General features: G+C 44.2%; 1 protein-coding gene across 2 annotated transcripts in view; it reads right to left on the minus strand.

Annotated features, from left to right (window-relative positions):
• cbwd (COBW domain containing) overlaps positions 1-15,692 on the minus strand; it is a 63,432-nt gene extending 47,740 nt beyond the window's left edge. For both annotated transcript variants that reach the window (XM_059969948.1, XM_059969947.1), the window contains exons 1-4: positions 15,582-15,692; positions 12,238-12,357; positions 11,521-11,607; positions 11,018-11,114 (exon numbers count right to left, since the gene is read on the minus strand). In XM_059969948.1, the coding sequence (XP_059825931.1) occupies positions 11,018-11,114; positions 11,521-11,607; positions 12,238-12,355 (302 nt within the window). In that variant the 5' untranslated portion in view covers positions 12,356-12,357; positions 15,582-15,692. The remainder of the gene's footprint in view (positions 1-11,017; positions 11,115-11,520; positions 11,608-12,237; positions 12,358-15,581) is intronic.
• Between the last annotated feature and the right edge of the window lie 341 nt (positions 15,693-16,033).

A 16,033-nucleotide genomic window follows, 5' to 3' on the forward strand; every position in this document is an offset into this window, starting at 1 on the left:
GAAGAAGGAAATGGCAAACCACTTCTGCAGAAAAATTTGTCAAGAACAATCATAGTCATGGAAAGACCATGATTACTTATGCCATTTGATAAGGCACATAACGAATGAACATACCATCAGAAGCTCTGTTAATATCATAATTGTAAAATTATGGTATTTTGACCCACTATGCCTGTAGTTTTCTTTCATTATCCTTTTTTTTTTCTTCCCCCAGAACTCTCTTGCCATCCAACCACTAAATTCATTCCCTTCAAATTTTAATGTATTTGCACCAAAAGGTATTAATGTCAGAAGCCACCACCTTTTCAACATTTGTGCTCCAGAGACATTTCACTGTTTAGAATCCTCAGAAGGATCAGAAGTGGAGAGAGTGAGCAATTTCAAGTTCCTGGGCATCAATATCCCACAGAATATAACCTGGATGCAACATATTGATGCAACTATAAAGAAGGCAAGATAGCAGCATTATTTAATTTGGAGTTTGAGCAGATTTAGCTTCTCACCTAAAACATTCAAACTTATAAAGATGTACAGTGGAAAGCATTCTGACAGGCACCATCACCATCTGGTAAGTCGGGGGCTATTCCACAAGATAAAATAAGTTGCAAAACTTCGTAAAATTAATCAACTTTATCATGTAATATTTAATATATTACATGCATCATGTAATATTTAGCTTATATTATTTCACCTTATTACCAAATAAATCATTTTGCTTTTCTCTGGTTTATTTCTAAACTCAATATTTATTGCAATTCTAATTTGTATGTCTGTAAACTTCAAAATTATGCCCTGTGCTTAAAGTGCATAAACACATCTTTAATTTAATATTGCAAACAGTACTCTATGAACAATGTCACGTGGTTGAAAATCCACTGCTGGCTAAAACTGAAGAAATATTCATATACACTAGATAAAACAGGCCCCACTTACAGTGCCTTGAAAAAATACTCAGTCCCCACAACTATTTTCGCATTTTACTGTTTCATTTTCTAAAATTAAAATATATTGATGCAGGGTTTTTTGAGGTAATCTACAAAACATTGTGCATTATGTCAAATCAAAAGAAAAAAATCCAAAACCTGTCAATTTACTAAAAATTAAAAACCTAATTGTGAGGCTAAAAAAGTATTCATCCTTTTTGTAATTACTGCACTAACTTTCCTCAGGTGCAATACTGTATATTACCTTACCGACTCATCCAACTTGTTGATGTTGAAGATTGCAGGAAATAATAAATACTCTCTGTAAGGACCAACAGTATGGTAGATTTTCAACAGATGATACCAAAATGACGACACAAAAGCATTCAAGACAAGTCAGGGAAATGAACACGACTGGAATACAGCGATACTCGAAGCAGTTTCCTTATGTCCAGTCTATTCCGCAATTTAGTTTTTGCGGCTCTCAGCACTTAGCTTCTGTCCCGCTGGCTCACGTTCTTTCCGCTGAAAAAACTCAATGGATTTGTTTCTAATTCAGGGTGCTTGGACTCAAGGTACCGAAGCAATTTTGAGGGCTTCACTGCCTCATTAGACAGCCTCTGGGCCCAAACTGCAGTCTCCCGCCTGCCCGCTGCCAGACGCCTTGGCCAGGTGCAGCTGATCATGGGTGGGGTGAGAGGACAAGGTCAGGGCAGTAGGTCCCCGTGACGGGGTCGCGGCGGTCGCAGACAGCGACCGACCGACCAAGCGAGGAGTGCAACAGGATGCGTGCCCGCCCCCTTTTAGGATCTATCAGCCAACAAAAGTTTGTTTCAGTAGACCGCAGTGAGGTAGCTGCTCTGCTACTTACACAACCTTGAGCTCCAATTAGGTCAGCTGCAAATATTTGAGCACCGGGTTCCCCATGAACATCCGGTGTGCTAAACAGGTTTAGAGGCAGCGCCCATCTGTCCGAGCTCCAGGCCAGTAGCATCAGCACTTCCCGCCGGCCGGTTATCAGAGGCCAAACATTGATCCCTGGCGCGAGGGTGTCACTGCGTTTAGGCGACTGATGAACTCACGTGCATTCAAGTTCAACACTAAGTGTGACAGGGAATGAGGCAAGGTGCAGCTGACTCATCGTTTCCTCATGGCCCGGTGGTTGGGGACCACTGAAGTACACTGTGTAGTGTGGGGGAGCTACACGCATGCGCACTGGGCAGAAAGAACGGAACTAAAGCCCCACAACCCGGAAACAATCTCTCAACAGTATTGGTGTATTTCTTTTTCTTTTTTTTTGGGATCTACTGGGAAAGACTCAAAGATCGACGGGTTGGCGACCACTAACTTAGAAGATACTGTAAAGATGTAGAAGGTGGTCTTGGGATTGGATGAAACTAAAGCGGAACTTTTTGGCCTCAACAATAAACTGTACATATGGCATAATCTCATACTGCTCATCAGTCAGGTAACACCATCCCATATGTAAAGTATGGTGGAGGTAGCATCATGCTATGGGCTGCTTTTCAGCAGCAGAGACTGGAAATCTGGTCAGGATTGATGGGAAGATGAACACTGCTAAATACAGAGAGATCCAGGATTAAAAAGCTGCTAGCCTCTGCCAGAAAGCTTAAACTGGGGAGGTAGTTTGTCTTTCAGCAGGACAATGACCTAAAGCACACAGCCAGAGCAAAGATGGAGCAGCTGCAAATGAAGACAATTGATGTCCTTGAGTGACCCAGTCAGAGTCCTGACCATAACCTGATTGAAAACTTCTGCCAAGACCTGAAGATTGTTATCCAATGCCGCTCCCCAACTATCCTGGCACAGCTTGAGCAATTTTACAACTCTTGCTCCATCAGTTTGTGCAAAGCCAATAGGGAGTCATCCTGTAATAGCTGCAAGAGGTGGTTCATCTAAGTACTGAGCAAAGGAGAAATGAATACTTTTCAATTGCTGACATTTCAGTATTTGAATTTTTAGTTTTTCAGGCTTTACAATGTCCCTGTTGTTTGGGCTGTGCTGTGAGAAAAAAGGAACAGGTGATTCACAAATAAAAATTCTTGGTTAAATTGATCAAAATCTCTGGTTGTAATACTCATTTATGTGAACTAAAGGTTGGCTGAATATTTTTACAAGGTACTGTATCTACATAAATGAAAACTGTACATGTTGGAAATTTAAGGTAAAAATAGAAAATACGGTAAATATTCAGCAGCTGTTACCGCATCTATGAGAAGAGAAACAGAGCTAACATTTCACATCAAAGACCCTTTTTTCAGAACTGGATAATGTTCACAACGTTGTCTCCTTAAACTGGAGCACCTGCATTCTGTCCTGAGGGTAACTTTGAGCTTCCTGTTGCTTTAGTTCAATATCCTACTCTAACCAAACAGTATGTGCCTCCTGCACTGTTACACTAAGCCGCACTGCAAGCTAGAGGAACAGCACCTCAACCTCTGTCTGTGTGTGCTGCAGTCTTCTGGACTCAATATTGACTTCTGCAACTTAAGATGAATCTATATCTCTGTCTGTAATAATCATTTATATCGACTTTACACGGCTTTAGCTTGTTCGTTCCTTTTCCCCCCTTTTTATCAATTTTCCTAAGAGTGGAGGACATGCCCAGCTTAACATTTCAGACATGTCTGCTTGCTTTGTGTTTGCAACTCCTACATTCTTTAGTCTTGAGCTCTTACTTACTAAATGCTCCCGTTCACTTTTCAAATATGAACAAATATCACCCTCAGTTTTACCAAACAGGTTAATAATCTTCTTTTCTCTTCTTCCCAGTTCTGACAAGAGTTTTTACCCTGAAACATTAATTCTCTTCCTGCAGATGCAGTCTGAACTGTTGAGCATTTTCAGCATTTTCTGTTCCACCTATGGATAATGCAGTGTACAAACAATGCATAAAAGTGGAAGGCACAATTTGAATCCAGTCACATAGTATTCTGTCAGGAATATGTCACTTGACCCAATCAGTGGCAAATCAGCAGTGTAGCTCCACAAGCTCCTCAACAATACAAGTTTAGAGTGGCACTGCTGGCAAAATCCTTTACAATTCAGCATCTAATTCACCCTATAGTTTATGTATCCTAACTTGGACAACATAAACTGCTAACATGTGCCATAGTACAAAAATATGTTGAATATCTGAAGCTGAATTAAACAACATTGAAGGTCGAGATATTTTATGTTAACTCGTTACTGCATCAGATACCGAGATAGTATTTGAAATCACAGGCATATTTGAGGCAGAGTATGATGACCAATATCATTTTCTTTGCAATTTGGTCTTAGCTTCAAACACGTTGATCTTTCACTCTGCATTATACTCTCTAATCTACTTCTGCAATGATGAACGTCCTTATCTGGCTATCTGTTGATATTTTAAATTACACCACTGTTACTCCTATTACTTCCTTTGAACATTAATTGAATTTTTTTATCTGAAAGCTTAGAAATACTATTTCTAAACTAATGCCACACTATTTTGAAAATTAGTTTTAAGTGGCATGAAATAAATTTCATTCCAATATTTAGGAAAATATGGTTTGTGTACTGTTCTCATTAAATTTGTCAAAATATATAAAAATTGTTTTTAACCTTGGCAAATCAAAATTTGGTCATTATGTGTGCTGTCGAGATATTAGATGCTCGTTTATTCATTCTGTGCCATATCGTTAGACGTGGGTGATCGTGACCATGATTGCTCTCGGCAAATTTTTCTTCAGAAGTGGTTTGCCCCAGCCATTATCAATACTTTTCAGAGACTGTCCGCCTGGTGTCAGTGGTCACATAACCACGATTTGTTAAATGCACCATCCATCACTAGCTCCCCGGATCAGGGATCTAAGCAGGTACTACACCTTGCCTAAGCATAATCTACAGGCTAACAGAGGGAAGGAGCACCTTACGCCTCCTTTGCCACTATATTAGATGTAGCTTTCCTATATTACTTTTCAAAAGTACTTTATTAGAAATAGAATGGTCTACAAATTCTTGAAATCAATAATCACTAGAAGAACAAGGCTCTGATCATTTTGGGAGGTCTTGATGCTGTGAAAAAAAAACACATGAATGCAACTTCTTTCTTCTTTTATATTAAGCAGGGATATTTTCTGCAGCAACACTCTGCCAGAACCAAAACATTCATCCATTATACAATCATAAGAAAAATGGACACGTTAGAGGGAAATGGCCCAAGTAAAATGCAGAAATTCAATAGATCTGTTACTTTAAATGTATCTGTCTTGTTTAAATACAAATTTGAAACATAGAGATTCTGGCTAATTGAGCCATTGGTTAATCGGGGTAGCTGTTTACTTGGGATAATTCTTAAAGAACAAAAACTAATTGAGAAACAAAAGCAAACATGAGGAAATCTGCAGATGCTGGAAATTCAAACAACACACACAAAATGCTGGTGGAACACAGCGGGCCAGGCAGCATCTATAGGGAGAAGCACTGTCGAGGTATTGGGCCAAGATCCTTCATCAGGACGTCGACAGTACTTCTCCTTATAGATGCTGCCTGACTTGCTGTGTTACACCAGCATTTTGTGTGTGTTGCTTGAGAAAAAAATTTTGTTTGTGACACTCTGATGTTTATTTGGGACAGGAAGCTGTTGCCAAACAGCTTCTCACTAGCGTCAGTCACATGCATTTAGGTGACTGTTAGACACTACACCATGCTTGGTGATCAGTTTTAAAATAGTGCCAGTTGCACATGTTTGTGTTCAAAAAGCAGTGGTTTTTGTCACTGATAGTTGTTGAGAAATAAGCAGCAAGACAATTCAGAACTGCTTTGCTCACTGCGGTTTCAAGCATTCAGGCTTGGAGATGCCAGAAATGGCCGGGAGTAAAAAATGAAATAATTTCACTATTTCAACAAGTTAGGAACTACAGGTGGCCCCCGTTTTTCGAACTTTCCCTTTATGACAGCTCACTGTTACAAAAGACCTACATTAGTATCTGTTTTCACCAACCAAGGAGGATTTTTACTTTTACAAAAAAAAGACACCCACTTTATACGTGTGTTTACCCCGAGAAAGACAACAATGACCGTGAAGCCTTGTGCGGGCAGTTGGGTGCACATGCTTGTACGTGCCGATTTTTTTTCTCCAAATTGATTTTGGCTCGCTGTCTTCCTGATTTTACTAAGTAAAACTACACTGTACATACAATATTTTGTGGCGACCCATTTCCTGGCACATCCGAACCGACTCACAATTAGATAGCCTACGGGGGTTTGCGAGCACAGAGCTTTGGAGCCTCTGCGCCACGGGGGGGTGGGGGGGGCAGGTTGAGGGAGGCTTAAAAATGAGGCTGAGGATTTTGAATAAAGTTTTTCCTTCGACTGCAGTTACCGACTCCGTGTCGTAATTTTAGCGCTGCGTGTAGCACACCGCTATAATTGGTGACCCCGACGGTCCAAGCGATTTTTGGACCAGAAATGACCGACGCTACCTCTGTTCATGCGGTTTCGTTGAAACTGCCGGGTTTCTGGACACAGCGCCCGGACCTATGGTTCCAGCAAGCCGAAGCCCAATTCCACGTTCGCCAGATCACCTCAGAAGACACCCGCTACTACTACGTGGTGAGCTCCCTCGACCAGGACACAGCGGCCCAGGTCGCGGAGTTCGTACAGTCGCCCCCGGCAGGTGGCAAGTACACGGAATTCAAAGCCCTGCTCCTCAGGACTTTCGGACTCTCATGGCGCGAGCGGGCTGCCCGTTTACTGCACCTGGATGGCTTGGGCGACAGACCTCCATCGGCTTTAATGAATGAGATGTTGTCTCTAGCCGATGGACACACACCCTGCCTCATGTTTGAGCAGGCATTCCTGGAGCAGCTGCCCGAGGACATACGCCTGCTGCTGTCCGACGCGGATTTCAGTGACCCCTGGAAAGTGGCAGCCCGGGCGGACTTGCTGTGGAACGCCAAAAAGGTGAGCGGGGCGTCCATCGCACAGATCTCCCAGCCACGCTCCCAGCAGCAAACCAGTCCAGGCCCAGCCGCAGAGCCCGCCAACCCCCGGCCCAAGGAACACTGGTGCTTCTACCACCAGCGGTAGGGCTCAGAAGCCCGCCGTTGTCGCCCGCCCTGCAAGTTCCCAGGAAAAGCCAGGGATAGCCTCCTGTATGTGTGGGATAGAAGGTCGGGACGCCGGTTTTTGGTCGATACTGGTGCCGAAATCAGCATTTTACCTCCGACGAGTTACGACACCCGCAGCAGGGCACCAGGTCCTCCCCTGAGGGCCGTGAACGGCAGCACAGTAAGGACCTATGGCACCCGTCAGGTGCAGCCACAGTTCGGCTCCAGCCAGTTCACGTGGGACTTTACACTGGCCGCCGTAGCCCAACCGCTTCTGGGTGCTGATTTTTTGCGGGCTCACAGCCTACTGGTCGACCTGCCCAGGAACAGACTGGTACACGCCGAGACCTTTCAGACGTTCTCCCTGGGTGCAGCCCAGTTGCCAGCCCCTCACCTCGGCTCCATCACGCTGTCCGACAACGACTTCACCAGGGTCCTGGCGGATTTCCCATCGGTTCTGGCACCGCAGTTTACAGCGGCCATGCCCCGACACGGCGTACAGTACCACATCCCGACCCAGGGACCACCCCTCCACGCCCGCGCTCGGCGGCTTCCCCCGGACAAGCTCCGACAAGCGAAGGAGGAGTTCCAGAGGATGGAGGAATTGGGGATCATCCGGCGGTCCGACAGCCCATGGGCCTCTCCCCTGCACATGGTGCCCAAAGCGACGAGAGGCTGGAGACTGTGCGGCGACTACCACAGGCTGAATGAGGCTACCACACCGGACCGCTACCCTGTACCGCACACTCAGGACTTTGCAGCAAACCTGCACAGCGCACGGATCTTCTCCAAGGTAGACCTCGTCCGAGGGTACCATCAAATCCCGATGCATCCTGACGACATCCCCAAAACTGTTCTCATCACCCCGTTTGGCCTTTTCAAGTTCCTCCGCATGCCGTTTGGCCTGAAGAATGCCGCGCAGACGTTCCAGCGGTAAATGGACGCGGTGGGACGGGACCTGGACTTCACGTTCATCTATTTGGACGACATCCTCATAGCCAGCAGCAGTCGTCAGGAGCATCTGTCCCACCTCCATCAACTCTGCGCCCGACTGAGTGAGTACGGTCTTACAATCAACCCTGCCAAATGCCAGTTCGGACTCGATACCATTGACTTCCTGGGTCACAGGATTACTAAAGACGGGGCAACCCCTCTGCCCGCTAAGGTAGATGCGGTCCGCCACTTCCCCCGACCCACCACGATCAAAGGCCTTCAGGAATTCGTAGGTATGGTCAATTTCTACCGCCGCTTCCTCCCTTCAGCTGCCCGGATCATGCGCCCCCTGTTCGCCCTGATGTCGGGTCCGAGCAAGGACATTACCTGGGACGAGGAGTCCGCCGCCGCTTTCGTTCAAACGAAGGAAGCTTTGGCGAACGCCGCAATGCTAGTACATCCCAGAATGGACGCCCCTACCACCCTCACAATGGACGCATCTAACACGGCAGTTGGTGGGGTGCTGGAGCAACTCATCGCAGGTCGCTGGCAACCCCTGGCGTTTTTCAGCAAACACCTGCGGCCACCCGAGCTCAAGTACAGTGCTTTCGACCGGGAACTGTTGGCGCTCTACCTGGCAATCCGGCAATTCAGGTACTTCCTAGAAGGTCGGCCCTTCACTGCGTTCACGGACCACAAACTGCTTACCTTTGCGTTTACAAAAGCGTCCGACCCCTGGTCGTCCCGCCAGCAATGCCACCTGTCCTACATCTCTGAATACACGACGGATGTCCAGCACGTCTCGGGTAAGGACAATGTTGTGGCGGATGCGCTCTCTCGCCCTACCGTTCATGCCTTTTCCCAAGGGGTAGACTTTGAGGCACTGGCAGAGGCACAGCAGGCAGATGAGGAGATTCTGAGTTACAGAACCGCAGTCTCCGGTTTGCAGCTCCAGGACCTCCCCGCAGGCCCGGGTGAGAGGACCCTACTCTGTGACGTCGCCACCGGCCAGCCCCGTACTGTCGTCCCGACAGCCTGGCGGCGCTGTGTTTTCGACTCCATTCATAACTTGGCGCATCCCTCCATCCGGATGACTGTCCGGATGGTTTCCAGCAGGTTCGTTTGGCACGGACTACGCAAACAGGTCAGTGAATGGGCCAAAACGTGCATGCACTGCCAGACGGCCAAGGTGCAGCGGCACACCAAAGCCCCACCGCAGCAGTTCCATCCCGCCCACTGGCGTTTCGACCACATTCATGTGGATATCATGGGCTCCCTGCCAGTGTCGCGCGGAGCGCGGCACCTCCTGACTATCGTGGACCGGTTCACAAGATGGCCAGAGGTGGTCCCGCTCACCGACACCACCTCCGAATCTTGCGCCCGAGCCCTGATCACCACCTGGATATCTCGCTTTGGTGTACCAGCCCACATTACCTCCAGCCTGTGGTCAGCTATGGCCAGCCTTTTGGGGACTCAGCTGCACCACACAACTGCCTACCACCCACAGTCGAACGGGCTAGTGGAGCGTTTCCACCGTCACCTGAAGTCGGCCCTCATGGCCCGCCTGCGAGGAGCCAACTGGGCGGACGAGCTTCCCTGGGTCCTACTCGACATCCGCATAGTGCCCAAGGACGACCTGCACGCCTCGTCGGCCGAGTTGGTATACGGCGCGCCCCTGGTCGTCCCCGGGGAGTTCCTACCAGCCCCAAGGGGGCAAGAGGAAGATCCCGCAACAGTCCTGGGCAGACTACGCGAGAAGCTCGGTAACCTGGCCCCCATACCCACTTCACAGCACGGGCGGAACCCAACCTGCGTACCCAAAGAGCTGCAGAACTGTAAGTTTGTGTTTGTTCGTAGGGGCGGGCATCAGCCACCGCTGCAGCGGCCATACGAGGGGCCGTTTATGGCGCTCCGGAACAACGGGTCCATGTTCATGCTGGACGTTGGGGGGAAAGAGGTTTTCACGGTGGACCGCCTCAAACTGGCCCATGTGGACCTGGAGCAACCAGCCGAGTTTCCGGCACCTCGGCGCAGAGGCCAACCTCCCAAGCAGGTTCCGGCCCAGACTGTGGACATTGGGGGGGTTTATCGCCGGTTCTGGGGGGGGGTTATGTGGCGACCCATTTCCTGGCACATCTGAACCGGCTCACAATTAGATAGCCTACGGGGGTTTGCGAGCACAGAGCTTTGGAGCCTCTGTGCCACGGGGGGCAGGTTGAGGGAGGCTTAAAAGTGAGGCTGAGGATTTCGAATAAAGTTTTTTCCTTCGACTGCAGTTACCGACTCCGTGTCATAATTTTGGCGCTGCGTGTAGTACACCGCTACAATTTCTACTTTATATAGGCTGTGTATTTATTGTATCATTCCTGCTTTTACTATATGTTAAGTGTTATTTTAGGTTTTATGTGTTATTTGGTATAATTTGGTAGGTTATTTTTTTGGGTCTGGGAACACTCAAAAAATTTTCCCATATAAATTAATGGTAATTGCTTCTTGGCGTTACGACATTTTGGTTTACACACGGTTTCACAGGAACGCTCTACCTTTGGATAGCGAGAGAAACCTGTACAAAGAATTTGAAGGTATCGATATTAATCTTGAATATTACAATGAAAATGAAGATTTGGAGGACTCATTCTTTGAAAGCATTATATGAAGGTAGTCTACTAGGTACCTGCTGATTTTGTTAACTTAGTCAATTAAAGGAACACAGCAACATACACTAAATGAACTCTTCCATTGATAACTATCAAGAACTAATAAACAGTTTTATAGTACTGTAGCAGCATTGGTAATGTTCTAATTTGTTCTGTTTTGTTGAAGACGACAATTTGTTACTCAGTTAAATAGGAGTCTGCCTTTTATACCTTTTTAAGCATTCCCATGAAACCAGCTAATTGGGGTAACCACTTAATTAGTACTGTTCCTGATTTGTCCCAATTAACCAGAGTACACTGTATGTTAGTCTTTTTTTGCTATTTGCTCATCACATCTTATTCTAACTAAATATTCACAATATTATATAAATCAGACTTTTTTTCTATGAAGATTAAAACAACTTACTTCACAGAGCAGCACAGGCACCCATTTCGTAGCTCCAACCATTCCTCATAAAGCTCTCCAGCTTGGCTCACCGCCAATGATTTCTCCAGTACACTCCCTACAACACAAAGTTTGGAATTCCCGGCAGGTACGTTATTACAAAATGCACTATGATTAATCTAATTGCAAGTCAATGCAAGTTGACTTAAACATGATTGAATAACAAAGAATGTTTTTTTTCTCTTTGTCAGAAATTATGAACCTTGGTCACTTACTTACAGTCAAGGAATTTTTCAAATCCCATTGATTATTTGCCTAATTTCACACAACTCCATTTGTCTCCTTACTACCAACATTATTCACCATGTACTAATAGCTTAGGATTATTTCTCATGATGGTCAATTGCAATGTGGAAGAACAACAATCTATGGTGCAAGTCTTCGTTTCACCTGTAACCATGTCTGAATTCATACACAGGTTGGCTTAGATGTAATCTTGTTCATTTATTCAGAAGGCTGCTTACCTTCACCAAATTCATTAAGGATTACTGCTATTCTCTTGTTGTGCTGCTCTGTCAGGATGTAATTCAGAAGTGTTGTTTTACCAGCACCTGGAACAATAGTAAACATACAATAGTAAAGTTAGTGTTCTTAAAACTGTTTCAATTGGCAAGTTCATTCTATGACCATCTTTCCCTTTTTCTTATGGATACAGTATATCTGCCAGAGTTATGGAGTTACATAGGAGGAAAAAGGGAAATTCAAGTACCCATTTACACTAATCCCATTTTCATTCTCTGCTCATCCTCATCACCTCCTCCCACATCCAATGCATCATTATTTTTATTTCTATCTCTAGTTTTGATACAGTGGATCCCTGGAAGATTCAGGATGAAGTACCCAGTTTGTTATAACTGTATAAAGAGCAACAATTTTGTTGTAGCATTAGACTAAGATTGAAAAATAAAGGAATACATTTTCTGTGAAAGAAATCTCAAATACACTATTTTATTTTATTTCCATAGCTAAAAATTTGAAATTGGAAACTCTTTCTCAAACCCTGGCCAAAACATTCCCTAAACCCCAGCAAAGTAAGGCAATATAATTTCCACCTTCCTGATTAGCATTTTAGTTTTGTCCGTTATTTGATACTTTAACATTTTCCCTTATAATCTTATATTTTGGCATTGGAATAGTTTACAATTAATCTAATCTGTTGATTTACCCTTGATAATACTCGCCTAAATATCCAGTTATGATCGTTACTGGGATACGAGCACTTTCTGTCTTAGGATACACTTCAATTGGAACCAGCTTGGGACAGTCTTCTTCATCTTCATCCAAAAGGATATCTGCCATCTCTGTTAAGAATCAATTAAAGGTTACTGAGTCACATTGACGGAGTTGTTTAATATGAATGCAGCATCACAATCTGACAACAGCAAATCAAAGTGGTGGCGAAAAGGCACACTAGCAAGTTATCGATACACAGTTAGAAATTAAAACCACATATTTCTTCCTGATGTATTTTGAAAACTATTAATTATTAACAGCTGGGATGCAGGTCCACTAGCTATCAGATGTTTTCACAGTAGTTTGTCAGGTAGGACAATGATCATCAATCCTAGTTCTATGTGCAATATCATAGTTAGAGCAAGGTTTACAATTATATCTTCATATATTTGTGTTCAGAGAAAAATAAAAGTACAATTCTGAAGCAAGATATAGCCTTTTCAATTTCACAAACAGTACATAGGTTTTGCCTGGAAAACCAAGTAGTCAATACTGTGATTGCCACACAAAAGATCTGGCAAATTTGATAAAGCTCAATAGCAAAAAAATAAAATGGTACTACTGTAAGAGCACAAAAGAATTTTGCATATAAACTTCATGCACAAGGGGACTCAAGAGTTGGATTTCCATAGGATCCATTATGCATGTAATTTTAATCCAGTCTTCAAAAGATTAAGCAAAATTCATTCATTACATACAAAGGTGAATACTCCCAAAAACTTCATTGATTATGAATAAAGATTTCAGCCCTAATGAATTGAGGAAATTAGATGTAAATACTGGCTATGAATCATACATTATGTTGAATTTTACCCATGTTATAGTAATATATCTGCATGAGCTAGTGCAGAAGTGCATCATGACACAAGACAGTACATGTAGGCGTGTTGGTGTGCACTTAATAATGGTCTGGCCACAACACATGACCACTGGAACACCAGATATTAGCACAAATAATGGCCAAATAGACAGACATAAATAAAACTGTTCAAAATTTACATCATTGGTTCCTGTTCCCTCAGAACCGCACATATTCTACAGTATAGTGTATGTTGGTGCACCTTTCTTCCATTCTATTGGCTTAACTTTTATTAGCCTACAGACCTTACACTCTCTGCTCCAATGGCTGAATTGACTTGGCTTCTGTTCACCTCCCGTTATAGTCTGGTTCCTGGCAAGAGTCTCATGCCTTTGGGGTGACATACCTCCATTACTTCAAACAAAATACATCAACACCAATTCCTTGTTTTGCAACCAAATGGAACAAGAATCACCACTGTTCCGTGTGAATACTACCTATCTATATCAGTATCCTGAATGTCACTGATCTCACGCTCAGCAGACTGCAGATCACTTGGTTCATCCAGGGCTTCTGGTTGGGGAAGGCTCTAAACGATTTTGTGCAGAAAGGCTCACCCACGACTGACTTCATAAAGTCTGTGACAACCATGGTGATTTCATTCAGATCCTCTGATGAGCCTTTGAACGTGGCCCAATACACTGACTCGAATCTGTCCCATAGCTGCTACTCTGACTCCCACAACCACTTTTTCATTGTCCTTACTCCTGGAGCCCTCCCTGCTCTTTAGCCTCTGGCTGTATGCAAGCAGGAGGACAGCCAGATTATCAGATTTCCTGAAATGTGGTCTAGGGATCAAATGTTACGCATTCTAATTGTAGTTTAACAGCAGTTGAAAGTATTGGGACCCCTAGTGCTACAGGTGATATATTGATGATAATCTTGCTCCGTCCAATCTAATTCACTTCACTCCAATGCTGATCTCATTAATCCTGCCAGTCATTCTGCTATCACTGCCCCTTTCTACCCCTCTCCACAAAACACTTTTCTCTAAACAAGGTTTCATCCTCAGCACCAAGTGACTAATCATCCTTGACAATTTCATTCGTTTCAATTCATCATGCTCTCCTTGTACAAGGGCCTATCTCTCACTTCAAAGAAACTCCCCAATCCTCCCAGCAAACATTCCTGTAATAAATTCAATAATCTACACCTACTCTTGCTTTTAAGTGTCTTATCCTTGTTTTCAAATCTCTCTGTGGTCTTATCACTGAGTCTAGCCTCATCCCCCTTCACACTGATTGTTGGACATCTATGAATTCAATCATCCTACTGACAAATTCTTAGGTTGATAAAAGCGCGAGGCACCAGTCTTGGAAATCCCTCCCCAAATCTTCAAACTTTTCTCTGAAAACACTGTATAAAACAATTTTTCAATCCCAGTTTTCAAATATCATGTTGAAGGCCTCCTTATAAAGCCCATATTGAGTTTGATAACACTTCAGTGAAATGCTTACATTAAAAACACAGTATGAATACAAACTGCTGTCATAATAATAGTGGCTTCTTGCCAGGCATCATAAATTTTGCAAATCTAGTTTTATGTACCAGACACACTATCACAAAAATTATGTCTGCTGTTTAAACAGTAAGTACTCCACCTCATAAATACCTTCTGCTAAGCATTCTTCAAAATGTTTAACTATTTCAGGATCTATAGATGCTGTCTGTCTTGCTGCGTTCCACCAACATTTTGTGTGTGTTGCTTGAATTTCCAGCATCTACAGATTTCCTCATGTTTAACTATTTCAGGAATGTTTTCACAATAGTATGCTGAAAAGAACACTAGATCTTAACTGCATGAACACTGATTTTGAACTACCGTAATTATCTCTGTTCAAAACTCCAGTATTAAGGAACTCAGCTTGGTAAAAGTTTATATTAACTAAGAACTAATTGTGAGGAACGAATGTGCTATACCATCAAGTCAAGTCAATTTCTATTGTCATTTCGACCATAACTGCTGGAACAGTACACAGAAAAATCGAGACGTTTTTCAGGGCCATGGTGCTACATGAAACAGTACAAAAACTACACTGAACTATGTAAAAACAACACAGACAAAAAAAAAACACCAGACTACAAACCTACCCAGGACTGCATAAAGTGCACAAAACAGTGCAGGCATTATAATACATTACAAGACAATAGGCACAGTAGAAGGCAGCAAGTTGGTGTCAGTCCAGGCTCTGGGTATTGTGACGGCTTGGGGGGAGAAACTGTTACATAGTCTGGTCATGAGAGCCCGAATGCTTCGGTGCCTTTTCCCAGATGGCAGGAGGGAGAAGAGCATCTGACATTGTTCCTCCTCACAAACCTCAGCCATTACACCATAAGCTCCCTTGTGAAGTGTACACAGAAACAACAGGTCTATTCATTTGTCTTTTCAAATCAAAATAAAGATATGAAGGAGCCAGTGACGGAATTTCTCACCGTCTGAACGGGACTTGCGTCTTCCAGCGGCCGCTTCCGGTGTCACACAGAACGAGCCGTCCACTCAGCGAGCTCCGCCGACCGATCCACACGCGGAACGTTCCGCCACCCAGCACGGTCGCGCACTCCAGCGTTCCGTTCCCCCGGCTCGCTGCTGCCTCCGATCCGTCCCGAACTATGCGCCACGTGTTTCGTAGTTGCAGCCCCGTCAAAAGTTTATTTCGAAATTAAGGCATTGCAAGCTTCTTTCATCTTCCATTTTTCTCTCGTGCGTTTTACTTTATCGCTCACATTTCATTTGATTCTTTTCTGTAACCTCTCACACTTCCCCGCAACGCTTTCTTAGTTCCAATGAAAGTTCCCGAAAAGTTATTTTTCTTCATCTCCCAAGTGAAATATTTCCGTCAGTTTTTGCCTTTGATCACAAAAATGCACCAACGATTTCATTTCTT

The sequence above is a fragment of the Hypanus sabinus genome, chromosome 5 (genome assembly GCF_030144855.1).
Source record: "Hypanus sabinus isolate sHypSab1 chromosome 5, sHypSab1.hap1, whole genome shotgun sequence".
Taxonomy (NCBI): Eukaryota; Metazoa; Chordata; class Chondrichthyes; order Myliobatiformes; family Dasyatidae; genus Hypanus; species Hypanus sabinus.